Source organism: Sciurus carolinensis, chromosome X (assembly GCF_902686445.1).
Source record: "Sciurus carolinensis chromosome X, mSciCar1.2, whole genome shotgun sequence".
Lineage (NCBI taxonomy): Eukaryota > Metazoa > Chordata > Mammalia > Rodentia > Sciuridae > Sciurus > Sciurus carolinensis.
The window spans coordinates 13388240-13406805 of record NC_062232.1 but is presented as its reverse complement, the minus strand read 5'-3'; the positions used below and the strand labels follow the sequence as shown (position 1 = coordinate 13406805).

Here is an 18566-nt window from a genome sequence, read left to right as displayed (position 1 = left end):
ACTGGGTTCGATTCTCAGCACTGCATACAAATAAATAAAATAAAGGTACTGTGTCCATCTACAACTAAAAATATTTTTTAAAAAGGTGGACTGAGAGGAAAAACTAGAGGAAAGATCCTTTTTAAAACCTGAAAATAAGTCACAAGATAGATAATATGCAAGATAGCCTCTGCATTAAAATTTTCCACACAGGATAGGGAAGGAAAGGTGTGCTGAATCACTCCAATCTCAGGTCACTGGTCAACCCCATTCCAACCTGTAGAGCACCATCCCTGCAGCCTTGGTCAGGGCCCCTCTGTTTCCAAAGACACACTGCCACAGGCCACACTGCTAGGAAGCAGCAGCAGTGAGTCCTTCTTGGGTCCTCAATGGGGTGAGCACAGGGGCCGATTAATTAAGGCTACTTGGTTGTCACTTATATTCTCCAAGGGGGACTTGCCATGGAAGCTGGGCCATCTGAAGGTAGAGGGAACACAACAGAGAGGCAGCTTCTGTCCCTAAAGGTTAAAGAGCAGCCAGAGTTGCCAGATAGACATACAAACTCAGACTGGAAGAGGCATTGGAAGGCACTTTCCAGCATGCTCCCATAACCCATTACAATCATCAGCAACAAGGATTTTGAGTACAAATAAAACTCACTAAGTTAATTTTCTTCTGGGTCCCCTGGGGTCTCCTTTAAAGGTTATTGCCCTTTGCTGCTAGGTATCTATTTAACAAGAGAACCAGGGCATATTTTAAAACTCAAGTAATTGGACATGTAAAACCACAAAACTTACCAGAATGGCCCTTTTTCACCTTTAACAAATGCATGCATTAATGTGATATGATGAAAGCAAGAGAAATCAAATCTGAGGCTTTGGCATTAATTGTTGCCGTTATTTAACTTTATTATAGTTTAAGATCTGAAAACAGCAAAACATAGTATTTTTCAAACACCTGAGGAATGTTCAACTGGGCACAGCATCTTCATACAAACAATTTGACCAAAGACCAAGTTTAAGTTAGAATCTTGCTTCACACCACATACAGAATAACACAGATAAAGTCATCCTTTAAATTGCATGTGCCCAATGAATAGTTGCATTTGTACATACAGTTGGTTTTCTAAGAACAAAGTGTGCATTCTTGCCCCTGGTGAATGTTTACTTTTTTATTTATTACCATTTATAACAAGTGGCTAATAACAATTATTAGCACCAATTCTCATAGCTTAAAGATGTACCAAAGTTAAACAATTTAACAAGAGAATAATAATGATGAACATGTTTCTCTTAAAAGTTTTAAATTATAAAATAAAGCCAAATCAGTAAGTCAGAACTAATGTTATCATTCAAAGTTCAGCAGGATAAATGGCTCAAAGCCAGGCAAAAGAATGAGAAACAGTACACAAGACAGAGAACTTCCCTGAATGGAAACCAACCTATGGGTTGTTTGTGACTCCCTAGAGAGTAAACTGAGAGATACTGGTGATGGGAAGTATGGCATATTGTAACAGAATAAATAAAAACATCTCATTAAAATAAAGCTTGTCATTCCCTCTGCAGCAGTGCAAAGTGCCATTTTAAATTTAAAAAGATTGACTTGTGTATATACTTCAGGTATAGATTAAAATAGAATTATGAAATAGCACCCACATGAGGAATAAGTACATATGACAAAATAGGATTCCTTTGAAAACTTGGATATAGGTATCTTCATAGAGAAATGTAGACAATTAATTCCTATTTCTATGTCTAACTATAGCTGAAACATGTAAGCTTTAAAATAACAGGTCTTTTTGCCAAACAAAATATAGTAACTCCATCTACACCACTCTTGCAGTAAAATATCTTTTGCTTAAAATGATCATTCTATCTTATAACTTATTCGAAAACTGGTAAGAATATTTCAAGAAAGTCTATAAACTTGTTTTTTTCCTCTTAATCTGAACAAGTATAATATGTAAAAACAAAAACAGAGAGTAAAATACTTTATATAGCTATTTCTTTTCTAGAAACTGGTAAAACATATCAGATAAAATAATTGAAAAAGAGATGATGGCTACAGATTCACCTTAAAATTCTCTTTTGAGGAAAAATTCTCCATTATGGGTTTCACTATAGAGGTTGAGGTTGTATTTCCTCTTAAGCTGTTGTGGTTCTATATATAAAGATGCACATAAATTGAAGGGTTGTTTTCTATTTCTTACATGAAGTATATTTGTAAAGTATATGATGAAAAATAACAAAAAGGCATAAAGAATGAACTTTCAATTTGAATATACTAATACTAACATGTTAAATGGTTTTTAAATTAAGTAGATTTGACTATGCTATAGTTCTACAATTCTAACATATTTTTTGAGGAACCTTCTAGAAAACAAACTACTAAGGACAGAATAATGACTACACTAAGAAGAAATTGGTAAATCCAATCTCAACTTCTGCAGGCATTCAATTGTTGAGGCCTTTTTCTTCTTTAAGCTTTTCAATGTAGTGGCACAGCTTCAAGACGGTTCCAAGCTTCAACCCCATATACTTGATCATGGTGTCACTAGTGAGTAGCAGCAGGGCCTTCCCATCAATTTCCTACAAAGGGAAGGGAATTCCAATAATTAATAAGCTTTCATATTTGATCAAATTGTTTCTTTATATATAAGAATATGTGCAACAAACCAGAAAGCAGATCTTTCCAGTCCCTGAATATGTATCTACTCTATAAAGACTATTAAAAAAGTAATTTGGGCTGGGGAGATAGCTCAGTCAGTAGAGTGCTTGCCTTGCAAGCACAGGACCCTGGGTTTGATCCACAGTGCTGCAAAAAAAAAAAAAAAAAAAGTAATTTGCACAGTGAAGAATCATTTGGTAAAAATTTAGCCTAATATTTAAAAAAAATAAACTATGTCAAAATACCTAATTAACTACTGTATGTTGAATTAAATACCACTTATCTATGACAAACTGAGTAAAACTATGAGTGGCAGAAATAAATTTCAGATGTTCATCAGCTTCCTGACAAGGGCTGGAAACATGAGCATGCCAAACATGAGCATGCAAACTGTAAACATGCTATACAGTGTTGTCTTTTTGATAAAAATAAATCAGTTAGTTGTTAGAAGCTAATCAGATGTGAAACTATTGGTTTTCTTACCACATTAGATACGTGGCCACTAATTGTATTCATTAGGACACAGTAAAAATATTATTTGATAGTTGCAAGGCACTCTCCTAAAATTCCTTATTATCTTAACTGACCAACTTACATTGCTAAGGCATATTATTTAGTTTTTACACATTCCAATTTAAAGATAAAATTTTACCTAATCAGGTATCACTGTCTGAAAAGACCTGAAATCTCTTATAGTACTACCTTTGCCAGGCATCTTCTATACACTTTTTACTAAGTGAAACTAGAAATGGAAGAAATGAGAACTTATAAAAATTTAGCCCATGGTGTTGCTTTGTAAAGGGTCTGGTATGGCCTGAGGGCAACAGCATCACAAGACATCACAAACCATATAAGGTTAGCAGAACTGAGTCAATTGGAATCAGTTGCTGGATTTATCGGGTATCATAATAAGAAGGCCGCCCTGTTACAGATTGTAGTCTATAATCTAACCCCTCCTACTCATGGTCCTAGGGCTGAGCAGGGAACAGGTTGGGGGGTGGGGAGGATCCTTGCATCTGTCATTACAATAAGGGACATGCACCTCAAAGTGGCAATGCTGAATCATCCTCTCTTGAGAACATGAGGCTGTTTAGAATATTAGGTACTTGGATACCCATTTAAAGAAAGACCATTAACCTACCATTAAGGATCTAATGCTGGGCAAAATAACCTTTCTCTTAAATGGCAAAAATAGTTGATAGGGTTCCCCCACCATCCACACAACTCAGCATCCAACTGAAAGGCCTGCACAGAGGTCAAAAAATACATTACATGTTGTTCAATGAGGCTGGAGAGAGGGCCTGACATCTGAGGGTCTGTCTGGTTCAGAAACAGGATCACTTCATCCACGGACCAGGTTGAAGGATCTTCAGGGCAGCCTTGGTCCAGTTCAGCTTGAATTGGTGAACTTGTAACTTCACATGGGGGAAAAAAAACACAAATCACACTTGACCTGATCATTATACTGAAAGAAGAGATGTTAGGTAGGGAGTAATGGTCTCATTCCTGGAACCTTCACTTTCGTACCCAAGCAAGGACTCAAGACTCCAAGTGTAAAATCTAGTAAAAGCCTACACAAAGATGATCTCAAGACAGCTGCACAAGAGCATCCCATCTGACCTCCCCCAAACAGAAGTAGCTTCAGAAAAGCTTCAAAAATCATAAAACAGACCAAGCAATCCAAGGCCTCTTTGGCCACAGGCCAATACAGCAAAAGATCTGTTACGTGGGTTAAATTAGGTTAATCTAACCTAACCCATCACGTTCTTAAGTGTTTCAATAAATTTCTCCCAATCTCTCAATCTATCTAAATCAGGTTTATTTTACAGTAAATAAAATTGTATTTTAAATACAATGCAAACTCCCCAAATTTACCATATTATAATTGCTTAAACTTGTTTACTTTAATCAAGGTATTTTCAGCAACCCCATTATCTTGGAGGACCAAATTAGTTCTTTTGCCAAATCTCTCCCATAGTTTCACTATGGATATTTTTAGCATCACTTTAACTCCTTATAGATTCCTGTCTCTTGTGGCTTAAATGTTAATCTGAATTTTAACAGGATTATTTTCTGCTGAGCTAAGTCAGAAGTAACTTTAACATTTTATTTGATTCCTCTTTCATGTTTAACTGCACAGCAATAGATGTTTTGGTTGAAGGTTTACTTGTTCAATGAAGAAATCACAGACACGAAACAATTTAGGTACTTGCATCTCAGCATGTTTTAGCTGTGCTGTTCATTAAATTGTGTTGACATTCCTTTGTGTCCTGACAAGTATTCATTCACTCAAGGAAAGCACTTGACTCCCTAAAGATAGTGCGTGATGATAAGTGAAGAGGGTTTTGAAATTTGTAAGAACCAAGGGTGCTCAAAACAAATTTGATCTTTTGGGGTGTGGAGTAGCCAATGGCATACCCTTTCTTTCCTATCATCTGGTCTTTGGCCATTTTAGGAGTATTTTGAGATATTCATCCAGGGAGAGGGGTAAGAAAAACAACATTAAAAACTTAAGGCTATCAGTGGAGAAGAGCAGAGTGATTAGTTGATGAACACAGTGCCTTGCACATAATACAAATTCAACAAACATTAGTCACCATTAATACTACCACCTACAACCAGCTCTCAAAATAGGAAACAGCTTCCACTCTAGTGCTCACATGGAGGGTGTTGAAGAATACAGGTTAAATAATGATACTTGTACCATGTATCATTCCAAACTTACCAAAACCAGATGGCATCTGGTGAGATGACAGAGTATGCATATTATCCAGCAAGGCTGGATAATTCATAATATCAGGGTTGGACTCTCCTCGGGCCAGCGTTGCTGTAGATACTGGCATGGAAGCTCCATTTGCAGATGCTGTTTCGAAAACCCCAGCAGAAGAGATGCTGCTGGTGCTGCGAGCCCTAGGGCTGGCAAAGCAGGACACAATTGAAGGACCATGTGTGTTGTCATCAGATCTGAGGTATGTCTGGAACGAGCGCCCAGGGAAGAGTGGTGGGACAGGTGGACTATCTCTGAGGGATAACTCCTGATCCCTGATCAGAGACTCCTGCTCCATATCCTGGGATTCCTCCGAATGAAAAGATGAGATCACAAGATTGCTGTCATCATTTTCTTGTCTGCGAACTGGTAGAGTTGGGCTGTAGCTTTCAGGGTAAGAGAATGAATTGAGACGTTCCTTCTTTTTTGCTTTTTGGACCTTAACTCTTTTAGAAAGCAGAGAATTATGATTCTTGTGTGCAAATCCAAGTGGCTTCTGAAATGACACAAGCCCAACATAAATCAAGAATAAATCAAAAAGAGAAATAAGGTCGGCATGGTGGCACGTGCCTGTAATCACAGTGACTGGGGAGACTGAGGCAGGAAGATCACACGTTAGAGGCTAGCCTCAGTGACTTAGTGAGGCCCTAAAGAACTTAGCTGGACACTGTCTCAAAGTAAAATATGAAAAGGACTGGCAATGTAGCTCTGTTGTAAAGTCCCCTTGGGTTCGATCCCCAGTGCAAAAAAGAAATAAATAAAAAATGAGAAGTCAAAATATTAATATTTATTGTCCACACAACACTATTTTTACATTACTAAAATAAATGCTCTCTCTTCTTTTTTTTCTTTTTGCGGTGCTGGGGATTGAACCCAGGGCCTTGTGCTTGCAAGGCAAGCACTCTACCAACTGAGCTATCTTCCCAGCCCAATAAATGCTCTCTTGATTGCATGATTGATTTGTATTCCTCTTCTCGCCTACCATTTAATTGTGTCTCATAGACTTTCTTCCTGTGCTGGGGATAGAACCCAGGGCCTCACACACACAAGGCAAGCACTCTACCATTGAGCCACACCCTCAGTCCTTTAACCATGTTTATATATTATGGGTACAAACATGCAAATACTCACTACCATACATTTTCTGAACTTGTTGCCATGACACCTGCATTCTTCCTACAGAGTGTCAATGTCCCCACCTGCTTTTACAGTGAGTACAGACCAGCCTTGCCACAGCTACTGGTTCTCTAGCCCTCCTAGCTGACGGGCAGCTTTAGATTTATCATAGTTACAGAACACTTACACGATAGTTCCAAAAGGATCTTGCACGCACACGTTGGATTTTTGACAATTTTCCATCAATGACATCAAATTTCTTATCCAGGTTTTGGATAGCATCATATATAACCTATTAAAAGAAAATGTATTAGTAGTTCCTATTTGAAAAGCCAAATGAAATGTGTGCAAATGCCATGAAGCCAAGTTTTAACTGCTATGCACAAATGCCATGAAGCCAAGTTTTAACTGCTAGGCACAATGAAACAGACATGTCTGTTCTGACTTGAGGCCTGTTGGTGACACAGAGCCCGCTTGGCTCAGTCAAGAAGCCTCGACTGCTCTTACACTACTTGAAGCCGCATGAACTTTGGAAGGATGCAGCCATTTCACATCAAGGAAGTTGCTGTTTTAGGAAAGAAGTGTTCAAATCTGCTAAAAGGCCAAAGAGTCACCTACCATATAAGAACTAAAAGACAGCAAGCATTCCACACTCTATACAGAGCCAAATCTTACAGATGTGGCTTTTGGTTTCAAGGTATTTTAAAATCACGCAGTCAACAATTAACTTTATGAAACCACTGAGTCATGTCACCTATGTGCCCATCAGTATGTGAATGATACAAATCTGGGATTGTTGAAATACACAGAAATGTTAGGCAAAACCACACTTAAATAAAAGGCCAGAAACATTTCTTCAATCAAATAAACATTTACTAAAGCCAGGAACGTGGCACATGCCTGTGGCACAGCAACTCAGGAGGCTGAGGCAGGAGGACTGCAAGTTCAAAGTCAGCCTCAGCAACTTAGCAAGGTCCTAAGCAACTTAGTAAGACTATCTCAAAATGAAAATAAAAGAGTTGGGGATGTAGCCCAGTGATAAAACACCCTGGGTTCAATCCCTGGTACCAAAATTTTTTTTTTTTTTTTTTTACTAAGGGTCTCCCACCAATTGGAACCACTTCACTAGATGCTAGAACATTAAAAACACAAACAAAACCAAAAAAATCTCCTGTCTTGGGGGAACTCCCATCTCAGCTATGGAGAGAAGTAAAGAGACAATTTTAATAGAGCCTAGGGCTGAAGAGATAGCTCAGTCAGTAGAGTAATTGCCTTGCAAGCACAAGGCCCTGGGTTCGATCCCCAGCACCGCAAAAAAACAACAACAAAAACAAAACAACAACAAAAAAATAGAGCCTATAACACAGTTCTCAAAAAATGTGTTCCCTGGACCAGCAGCATCAACATCACCTGCAAGCTTGTGGGAAATGCAAAATCTCAAACCTGAGTAGAGGTGCCAGGCTTTTTCAACAAGCCCCCCAGATGACCCTGACACAACTCAAGTAGGAAAACCACTGGCCTACAGCATTGGGACAAACAATGCAGGCTCTAGGGAATATGGTTGGCTTTAATAGTAGAGAAGTTCTAACACTTATTAGCTGTGTGACCTTCAGTAAGTTACTTGACCTCTCTGTGCTTCAATTTCCTTATGTACAGAATTTGGGATGAAAATATCTCTTAGGCATTCTACTGAGGGACAAGAACTTTGCTATAGCATTGGGTTGACACTAATGATAACACTACTATACAATGACTGGTCCAACATCCCTTAGCATCTATTAGCATTCTTATTGTTTTTATTATCACCAGCAGCATGGCATAGGCTAAGCATGCCCAGAAGATCAGCACTGAACCTGGGCTGGCAGTCAGGGAGGATTTTCGGAGGAGGTGACGTCTGAGCTGAGAAGTGAAAGGTAAGAAGGCAGCAGCCAGGTGAAGGTACATGGAAGGGCATCAAGGGCAGAAGAAACAGCATATTCAAAAAGTCCCAAAAGAGAGAGAACAGGAAGTCAGACATTTAGCTAGCAAGTATAAAGGACATTCAAGGGGCTGGGTTGTCAAGGAGGGTGAGAGTGAGGGCAGAAGCCAGGAGGGGTGTTTTAGAGCTGGGGGAGAATACGTGGAGGGAAGGAGTGACAGAGACAGGGCTGGAGACACTGGGAGGGAGGGTTCTCCCCGCAGGGAGGTCTCTGAGCACAGGGAGGCGGGCCCGCTAGAAACCAGGAAGGTACCAGCCTGGGCAGTGAAGGACACTGTTCTTACCCCATGGTCTTGGGAGGGGTCAGAATAAGAATGGCTCAGCTCCAGCAGGTGTGCTGGCTGTGGGGACAGGAATCAGGGCCTGGAGGGATGGCTGCTGGGGCCCTCTAGTCTCCTGAAGAAGAGGCCATAACAAGTATGTGGTGCTGGCTCTCCCAGTGGACAGTTGACTGGGGCTAGGGAAAGGAGGTGCCAGGCAAGGCCAGGGGAGCTGGGGGAGGGAACTGGGAGGAAGGAAACAGAAGGGTAAAGGGCTGCACCAGGTCTTGGAGAATGGTAAGGACAAAGGCGGAGGACGGAGGCAGAAGACAGCAAGAGCCGGTGCAGTCAAACGAATGCCCCGGGCAGAGCTGGGCACCTGTGCACTTCTGACCCAAGATGCCATATCCTATCCCAGCTTGCACAACTGCTCAGGGACCCCTTGGCTGAGCAGTGTGGAGGCCTAGGAGGCTGCTCAGGCAAGGGACGCAGCAGGTTCAAGAGCCTGGCCCCCAATCCCAGCTCCTCATCTCACCAACCCCTCTGCACAGCCCTGCCTACCCTGGGCCCAGTCCTGTGGGCACCAGTAAGAACCATAAAGGCACACAGGGTCATTTACTTTTCAAAAGATGCTAGTCATGCTATTCAAGAAACTTTATAGGTGAACATTTTTTTCTTTATAAACTTTCATCGCCTCTGGGGCACACAGATTACAAAATCCTTGATAATTACATACTTCTCTCAATCTCTACCAACAAGCTAACTTGAAAAAAAAAAAACACCTCAAAACTATGTAAGATGAGCCAGGTGTGGTGGCACACGCCTGTATTCCAGCGACTCAGGAAGCTGAGGCAGGAAGACCGTGAGTTCAAAGCCAGTCTCAGCAACTTAGCGAGGCCCTAATAAAATACAAAGTAGGGCTGGGGATGTGTCTCAGGTTAAGCATCCCTGGGTTCAATCCCTGGTACCAAAAAAAAAAAAAAAAAAAAGAAAAAGAAAACCAATATAAGATGTACTCTTAAAAACACTTAGAGGCTGTCATTTTGTTTCAATGGAGATAAATTAATATGCAGTGAGGCACATACTAAATTCCACTCAAAGTTCTCTAAAGATATTTTTAGGGAAATTAATTTAACATTGAGCAATCTAGATGAAAGAGACACAACTACATTTGGTTAGTAATGTTTTATTTTAAAGCTCCTAAGATCCAAATATTTTGCTTCAAAAATTTTACCTGCAAATCTTATTCAAACTAGACACTGTTTAAAATCATCACAATGGGGTGGTAATCAAAAATACTTTGATAAGGTTGATAAGGCAAAATTTTAATGAATTGTACACTTTCTCTTTATATGAGATAAAGAGAACTTTCACTGATATTTCAGAAACCACAGAATGAATCTGACATAAACTCCTATGTTCATGTATAAATACACAACCAGTGTGACTCTACATCATGTAGAACCTCAAGAATAGGAACCTATGGGCTGGGGATGTAGCTCAGTTGGTAGAATGCTTGACTTGCACGCACAAGGCCCTGGGTTCAATCCCCAGCACCGCAAAAAAAAAAAAAAAAGAAAAAAAAAGAAAGAAAGAATAGGAAGTTATGCTCCATGTATATATAATATGTCAAAATATGTATATCTAAGAAGAACAAATAAAAATGAAAAAAAATTAGAAAACCATACAGAAGAGACAGAACTTCATACCTGACAATGGGTCAGAATATCCAAAACTGTTTTCTGCTCCTCATCATTGTAGGATGTGTCAGATAGGACATTTTCCTGCTATAATATTGTAAAAGTAAGCAATTAATGCTTTGTTTCAGTAAGAATCCTGTTGAATGCTAGGCGAGAAAAAGGACTTGATATTTATTTCTTTAAAATTGTTTTTATTTTCCATCAACCCTGCAAAAGACAATCTAAAGCAGAGATAAAAATTCACATTAATCCAATGGAAATGATAATGGCCCATTAAGAAAGGGGCCAGGGAAAGAATTTATCAGAAGATCCGGGTTGGGATTCCCAGTACAGACTGCTCTGAATCTCCTAGGACAAGGGGGAAGCAAAATGGTTAAGAGCTCATCGTCTAATGAAAGAAAGCAGGCAAATTCAGCACAGAAATAGTTTCTTGAGTGTGAGTTTAGAGAACCTCCAATGTATATAAAGAATTGAAATCTTTTTACTTCAAATGGTGCATTTTAACATACTTGGCAACTGGCAATTAATATCACTTACGTTGTTGAAAAATGTAGTGCTTGGCTCATATGCATAAAGAACAGTGTTATCATCATCATCTTCCTCTTCATAAGTTGGTATCCGTGTTTTAATCTGAGGAAGATTATTTAATAACTTAAAAGGAAAGATGAAATGTAAAACTAAAAGAGAGGTTGGGAACTTTAACTTCACTTTGAAGAAGCTTCAAAAGCCTATTGCTGATATCAAAGGACCTTTGCTTACTGTAAACACTGACTACACAAAGATGTGCCTGCAGAACTGTGTTCTCATTAACTCGACTACACTACTGCACCACCTCCAGAGAGCTGAACCCCTTCTGTATTTCAGGCTGGGAAGACTAGTCTTCCACACTAAAACTACTTTAAAGGCAAACATTTTAACCATGAACAAAAGATTAAATGTTCCATGGCTTCTGATGACTTGATTTTTAAACAGTCCAACAGTGCCCCTCTGTGGACAAGACAGAACACATTTAGGCACTTATTTTTCTTGGTAAATGAATCTCTAAAATTACCTTAAGACATTCTTGGAATAAGACAAGGTAAAAATAAGTAAAGGGACTGTAAATAATGACTACATTTTGGTATAAGTGTTTACTCCAAGAATAACTCTGGAAAGAATTTTAAAATAAACACACATGGTAGCTAGGTATGTCTCTGTTTCAAAATATATCATACAAATTATCTGAATTTGTCTTGCACTGATTAGGTAACCAAAATAATATGGAACTGGGCTATATAGATTATGGCATATAAAATATACTATGTCTTGTGCAGTGCCTTATGCTTTTCAAAGTGCTTTCATATAATTATTTTTAAAATGACTCTTAGTGGGTATCTAATATTATTTCCAAAGCTGAAAAACATTAGGGCTGATGCAAGTTAAGAGTCACACAGACTCTTTACGTGGCATTAATAGTGATGTCCTTATGTGACTAAATAAATGTGTTTTCTGTTAGGCCTAATTATGTATGCCTTAATATATTTTGGTTACACTTATGAGGATTAAGAAACACAGCAGAATGTACTAGAACTGCAAAATTAGCACAATCACTTTGAAAAACCGTTTGGCAGACTCTCATAAAGTTAAATTTGCATCAACTCTATGACCTTGTAATTCCACTTCTGAGTATTTACCCAGAAGAAATGTGAGTGGAAGCTCATAAGGAAACTTGTACACCAATGTTCATAACAAGTATTACACCTTACAGTCAAAACTCATGCCAAAAAAATTCACTTAGGATCTATACATTACACAATATGAAATTAAACTCAATTAAGAAAATAATGATAGCACAAGAAAAAGAATAAAGACATTTTCAATTTGAAATACAAACCACATCCATCTCACTGGAACCATTAGACATCATTTTTGTGTAACAGCAGATGGTCCACTTCTAGTGAGTTGAGCCTAATTAATTTTAAACTTGCTGGAGGGTTTATTTGTGAAACTGCTTAGTCATATAAGACTGGCAAACCTTCTACTCCTGAAAAGCAATGCATAAAAAAGTTACTTTAATATTTACTACCTAAATAACCTTAATGAGGATATGTTCTGAAAGTGAAGTTCTGATTGAATTTTAGAGAGTGACAAATAAGAATTCTTCTGTAAGCAATTTAGAATAGGTCTTTAAAAACTAAAGTGCTACACTGCCCAGGATTAGGAATAAAAATCAAAGTTAAACCAGGCGCAGTGGTAATCCCCAGCTTGGGAGGCTGAGGCAGGAGGATGAAGAGTTCAAAGCCAGCCTCAGCAAAAAGTGAGGCACTAAGCAACTCAGTGAGACCCTGTCTCTACATAAAGTATAAAATAGGGCTGGGGTTGTGGCTCAGTGGTTGAGTGCCCTTGAGTTCTATCCCTGGTATAACCACCGCCCCCCGCAAAAAAAAAAAATCAAAGTACAATTCCAAATTGCTTAACAACTTAAAGCCCCCAGAGTGAGTGCTGGGAACAAGTGAACAACAGAGCACCACCGCTAACTGCTTTTGTAAAGGAGTTCAAAAGGGCTCTTTACTTGGGGAGGCAGCACGTCTCTAAAGGGAGCTCCAGAGTCAGCTCTGGATTGGGCCCCACCACTGCCACCGTGTGGAGTGGAGAGACCCCTACAGACACTGCCTCCTCACCTGCAGGTGCAAATCTGTTCAGAGTAGCTCTAAGGTACACTTCAGCTCTAAAATTATGATTGCCTTATTAGACTGTACATTAAACCTAAGTAAATGGACGTGAAATACAAGCCAAAAAGTCTAGAATTCCAGCCCAAACAAAACACTGACCATGACAACATTGATCTTGTACTAGAAATTCTATTTGAGCACCTATGTCACAGCTCCTGGGAGGAACACATTCATAAAAAAGCTAATTCACTTTAAACCATCCTGAGCCAGAGCAGCAATGAGAGGACAATTCAGAGTTCAGGTTTCATCTCCTTCCTGCTTCCTCTTCCTTTTACTGTGGTGACACTAATGACCAAAGACCCAAAGGAGAGAAACTGAATGGAGATGAAGAAGATGGGAAAGTTAATCCCGGGTTAGAAAAATGCAGACTAATGTGTAATGATTCCAAGTTATAAACACCAGTTTGAGCTGTAACTGCCACCGACTTTTATTTTTTAATAAACTTTTTTTCTAACTAGAAGGTTAATTTGAGCTCTGAATAATTAAAGTTATGAAACTGTGCTGTATTCACAGCAATGACAATAAACCAACTACTGCTGCTCCCAGCAATGATGAACTTTGCAACCATAGCCTTGAGTAGAAGGTAGAAGACGATGCAAGAGAACACAGTACATGCTTCAATTAATAGAAAGCTCAAAACCCAGCAAAAGTAATCTGATGGGAGAAGTCATTCCAAACCAGTCCTTTAAGATGCACCACAGTCACTTTAATGACATTTTAGCATGCTATCTTATAAATATACCATGATTTATTTAACTAATCCCCAGTTATGGATATTCAAGTTACTTCTAAAGATTTACTCTTACATGGAATACTGCACCACAGTCTTGCACTGTTGCAAGTAGTTCTATGTAACAAATCCCTAGAAGTAAAACCAGTGTGTCAAAGTAGCCACATTTGAAAATTTAAACCACATACTGAAAATTTAAGCCACATATCCACATCTGAAAATTTAAACCAGAACAAATAATATTACCAAGGAACTTTTTGACACCAGATGATTAAATGACTTTTTTCCTTTGATCTACTAATGCAGCATATTAAATACATTTCCTAATATGCTTAGGGTGAGGGATGCAGCTGAACATGGAAAACAGCATTCAATTTGTTGGTATTTTATTTAGAAACTGCATGTCTAAGATCTTACATTAGTAAGAAGTACATTTCTCACAATTAATGAACCAATATTGGTACATTATTATTAACTGTTGGTATCAAAAAATGCTCTGCAAAATTAATTGCGAAGCCTTCCATCTCTTTCTACATGCTAAAAACGTTTACATCACACCAGAAAGGTGTGCCTTAAAGGCTTGAAAGAGTTTAAAGAAACTTCTGTGCCCAGATTTTATAACATTTTCTATGTTCTTCCATGATAACTGATCCACTTAAATTATTCTACCTTTTCTTTGACACATTACTTTATCCAGAGGATGATAATTGGATCATAATTTCAGAATTGTTGACAAAAATCACAATTTAAAATCACTGATTATTTCTAATTTAATTTGGATTTTCTTTTTTTCTTGGTTAGGTAGTCTATCTTGTTACTTTACTGACAATCCTATGGGGTAGATTCTACTGTTATCCCCATTTTCCTTATGAGAAAACTGAGGCAAAGAACAACAAAGTCTCACAGTTAGTAAGGGCTGCAGCCTGCTTCCACACTCAAGGTCCTTTTCTTCTCTATTAGTAAAACCACCTGCAATCCTATCCATAACAATGCACAATAAAATCCAAACTCCTACTAGCACCTCCCTACAAAGTCCTTACATAACCTGGACCCTGACCACCTGTCAGGTCACCTCTTACCACTTGCCCCCTTACTCTAAGCTTAAAATATTTAAAACCTGGCCTTCTACAGCCAAAGCATGCCTACTACTATTATAAGCTCTTATATTCAGACAATTCCCTACTTGCATTAATTACAATGCTGCCAAAACCTGGCCACAGATAGGACACAGGAGCAGTGTGCACTGAGCCTGTCACTGCCATTTTGACATTTTTACTTCTGTGGCACATTTACAAATCAACACTGATCTTGCATTCTTTGAACCTCTCACTCCTTTCATACCCTCTGCCCACAATACCCTGCTCTCTCCACCTAGAGAACCTATTCAACTTCAAGGCTTAATTGAAGTTCCAAAAAGCAAAGATGCTATGTCAACAATCACCCCATCTGGAGGGGACACTTTTCCTGACTACAAGAACACTTATACTTTAACCCATTTTGTCCCATTGTTCCAGATGTGGAACATCTATAAAATTTTAAATACAGTATATAATATAAAGTAAGAATACAATTGTAATATTAATGTAGTAATATATACACTTTATGGTTTCCAATCTATTTTAATACACCTGTGTTAATTACATTGAAATATTCACACAACTGTAAACTTGGGACGTAATGGGTTAAGGCAACTATAGTACACGTCTGGTTACATGAGAGGAAGCATCAAATAGCATTAAGACTTTAGGCTTGTGACCAGAATACCTGGGTTTGGATCCCACCTCCCCCACTTCCTAGCTGTGTGACTTTAGAAAACCTACTTAAATTCTCTGTTTCCATTTTTTTAAGTCTGTAAAATGGACACAATAACAGTACAAATCTCATATTTATGAGGATTGAGCAAATTGACACACAGCATATGCTTAGAACAATGCCTGGTTGGCTTTTATTTGATTATTTGAATATTTGTCACATCTACCCAACATAGCTGTAAGTCATGAAGCACAGAGATAAAGAACGTTCAGGGTCATAACATGCAATTTACATTCACAATGTACCTATCCATTGTAGATATAACAACTCTTTTTTTGTAAAAGAATTGTTACATCTTTTAAGTGCCAGGCATGATGCAAAGAACTAGGCTTTGTCAGAAACACTTAAATTCAAATTCAAATTGCTCTTTCTTGTAAAAGAACTGTTACATTTTTATTTACAGTTCCCAGAGTATGATGCAAACAACTGGGCTTTAGACAACAACACTTGAATCCAAATTCAAATTGCAAAATTTGCAATTTCACTTTAAACTGATATTTAACTTTTCTGTGCCCCCATTTTCTAAGGTGTAAAATTGGAATAATATCCACTTCACTGGGCTGTATAAGTTTAAAGCACTCAGCATCATGCCTGTCTCACCATAGGTACATCATAAATTTTAATTCCTTTTGACTTGTTCCCAAAAGGTACACGATCACAGCTTCTACAACATTTTCTTAGAGCTCCACCACTACTACATCAAGCACAATTGATTTCATTGTTTAAACTCAAAATCCTGCAAAAATGGGTTTACTTAAAATGAAACTCATTTATATTTCATGATAAAAATCCAAACTCCGGACAACATAAGAACAAGAAGCCATCTGGTTTTTTTTTAAAGACATTAAAAACTATTTTAGACGTTAAAAACATGTTAAAGACATTTTTAAAAGTCATGTGAAGGTTCACTCGCCGCACAAGGTATTCATTTGCCATCAACTTATCCCATAAAAGCACAGTTCACAATGATGAAGCTGAAATGACGTTTCACCCCAGGACCATTTCAACAAATACAGGCAAGATTAAAACAGCCAGATCGCTCCAATATATTTTTTATTACAACAAAACCTTATGATAACACACCAACCAATCACTTGCTAAATCATCCGGTAACACTCAAAAGTAGCCCTTCCATTGTCCATATCCAACTTTAAACACCACAAAGTCCGCCAAATGGGGATAAGGCAGGCAAAATACATCGTGTCGCCCAGCACTTGCTGCCGGCCAGACAAGTGATGCTCGAAATCGTGCCTAGCCCACGTCTCGCTTTTTAAAACACCCCGCGGAAAAGCTGCTATTTGTAAACATTAAACCGTTTTTACCACTTCATGTTGTAAAACCCGAGAGCATTCCAAACTTGGAGGCGGTAGAGGAAGGAGGGAAGCGATCCCCAACAGATTAAGACCCCTGTCTCTCAAAGGACCGCACAGCAGCCACCAAAATTTCTCCCGCTTTCCCGGGATCCCCACATTTTTCGTGACTCCAGCACCCGACCTCTTAAAGCAACGAAAAGGATCAATACGCGTCTCTCCGACACCCGTGCATCTCTATTTTCTTGTTCATTTATGTATTTACAATAAAACAGCGAGGCGGAACGGTCTTTGACCGAAAGTAGTTACCGCCAAAGCTTCAAAATCTACACCGCAATCTCAAAATATGTTATCCGAATCAACTCGCGAGTTTGTCAACTCTTTAAAGCTAAAAGTTGAGAGTCTGGGTCTTTCCTCATTCCCCATCCGATTCCACCAAGAAACAGACAGGTTGCAAAGAGCATCAGCTCGTCCCAGAAAGTCGGCACCAGCACTTAAGTTGTCAAATCTCAAAAGCTCACTCGTACCGGGGGCCCGGAGGCGGCTCTGGAAGCCACCCAAACCAATCCCCCACGCACTGTTGAAATTTGGGGCAGCAAAGTGCAGACTTTCTGTACCCGAAAAGCCAATCCCGGCCCCCCCACACACACCCGCCAAGAGTCCCAGCCACTAAGTCAAGTCGCTTAACGACTTGAGCTCCGCAGCTGGCACTCTCAAGCACACCCGAGAAAGAGAAAGTTCAAGAGAAGGACAAAATATAGACAGACCTGCTCGGGTCCCGAATCCGCCAGGCCAGCCTCCCGACGGAGCGGAAAAACCGCCCGTGGTGGCCCTCCCTCCACCTCTCCGGTGGACAACGGTTATGACCACTTTAGAATTTGGAACGGTCCTTGGGCCGGAAACCAGGCTCGATCCCCCGCCTCCCCCCGGCCCACACTTGTCGCGAACCCCTTGTTGCGTTTGACACCCGAATGGACCAGCCAGCGCCCACCGCGCTGGCATTCCCACGTGCGCGGCTGGGGGCGGGACCAGTACTGATGACCAATCGGTGGTCGCCCACGGACACGCCCTGGCCTTTGACCTGCCAATCCCACCTGGCGCCTGAACTGCCGTAGAGGAGGGCAGTGTTGCTAGGGAGATTGTGGAGGGGCTGGGCCTTGCTGCCTACTGAGACAGTGGGGCGCTAGCCTCCTAATGCTGGTAGTTGGGTACCGGATCCCAGATTGCCTTTCGCTGAGGCGACCCAAGATTGGAAAGGAACTGTGGGGAGAGGTTTCTGCGGCTGCGCGGGAGGTCCGACGCGCACGCGCAACTTTTCCCGCGGTACAGCGATTCTAGGGGGAGGCTTGTAAAGTTGACGGTCATTAGATGATTGGGTTCCCCACTTTTCATTGTTTGGTTATTTGAAGCCTGTTGTTGTTTACACGTAATCCCACCTCTTGCCTCTCCCCAGCGACGTCCACGTTCACTGAGTTCCAAGGGTACATATCAGTGCTTCAATTTGAATGAGTAGAGAGAGGGGCCCTTTGCTAAAGT

At 39.8% G+C, this 18566-nt stretch overlaps 1 protein-coding gene across 1 annotated transcript; it reads right to left on the bottom strand.

The window, feature by feature from the left end:
* Window positions 1–861: 861 nt before the first annotated feature.
* Scml1 (Scm polycomb group protein like 1) lies at window positions 862–18160 on the bottom strand. The gene is made up of 8 exons (XM_047535069.1): window positions 17798–18160; window positions 12341–12490; window positions 11005–11097; window positions 10477–10554; window positions 6717–6821; window positions 5372–5909; window positions 3919–4061; window positions 862–2567 (listed from the first exon to the last, which is right to left on the bottom strand). Exons 2-8 carry the CDS (start codon window positions 12371–12373, stop codon window positions 2433–2435), a joined length of 1125 nt encoding a protein of 374 aa, XP_047391025.1. The 5' UTR covers window positions 12374–12490; window positions 17798–18160; the 3' UTR covers window positions 862–2432.
* Between the last annotated feature and the right edge of the window lie 406 nt (window positions 18161–18566).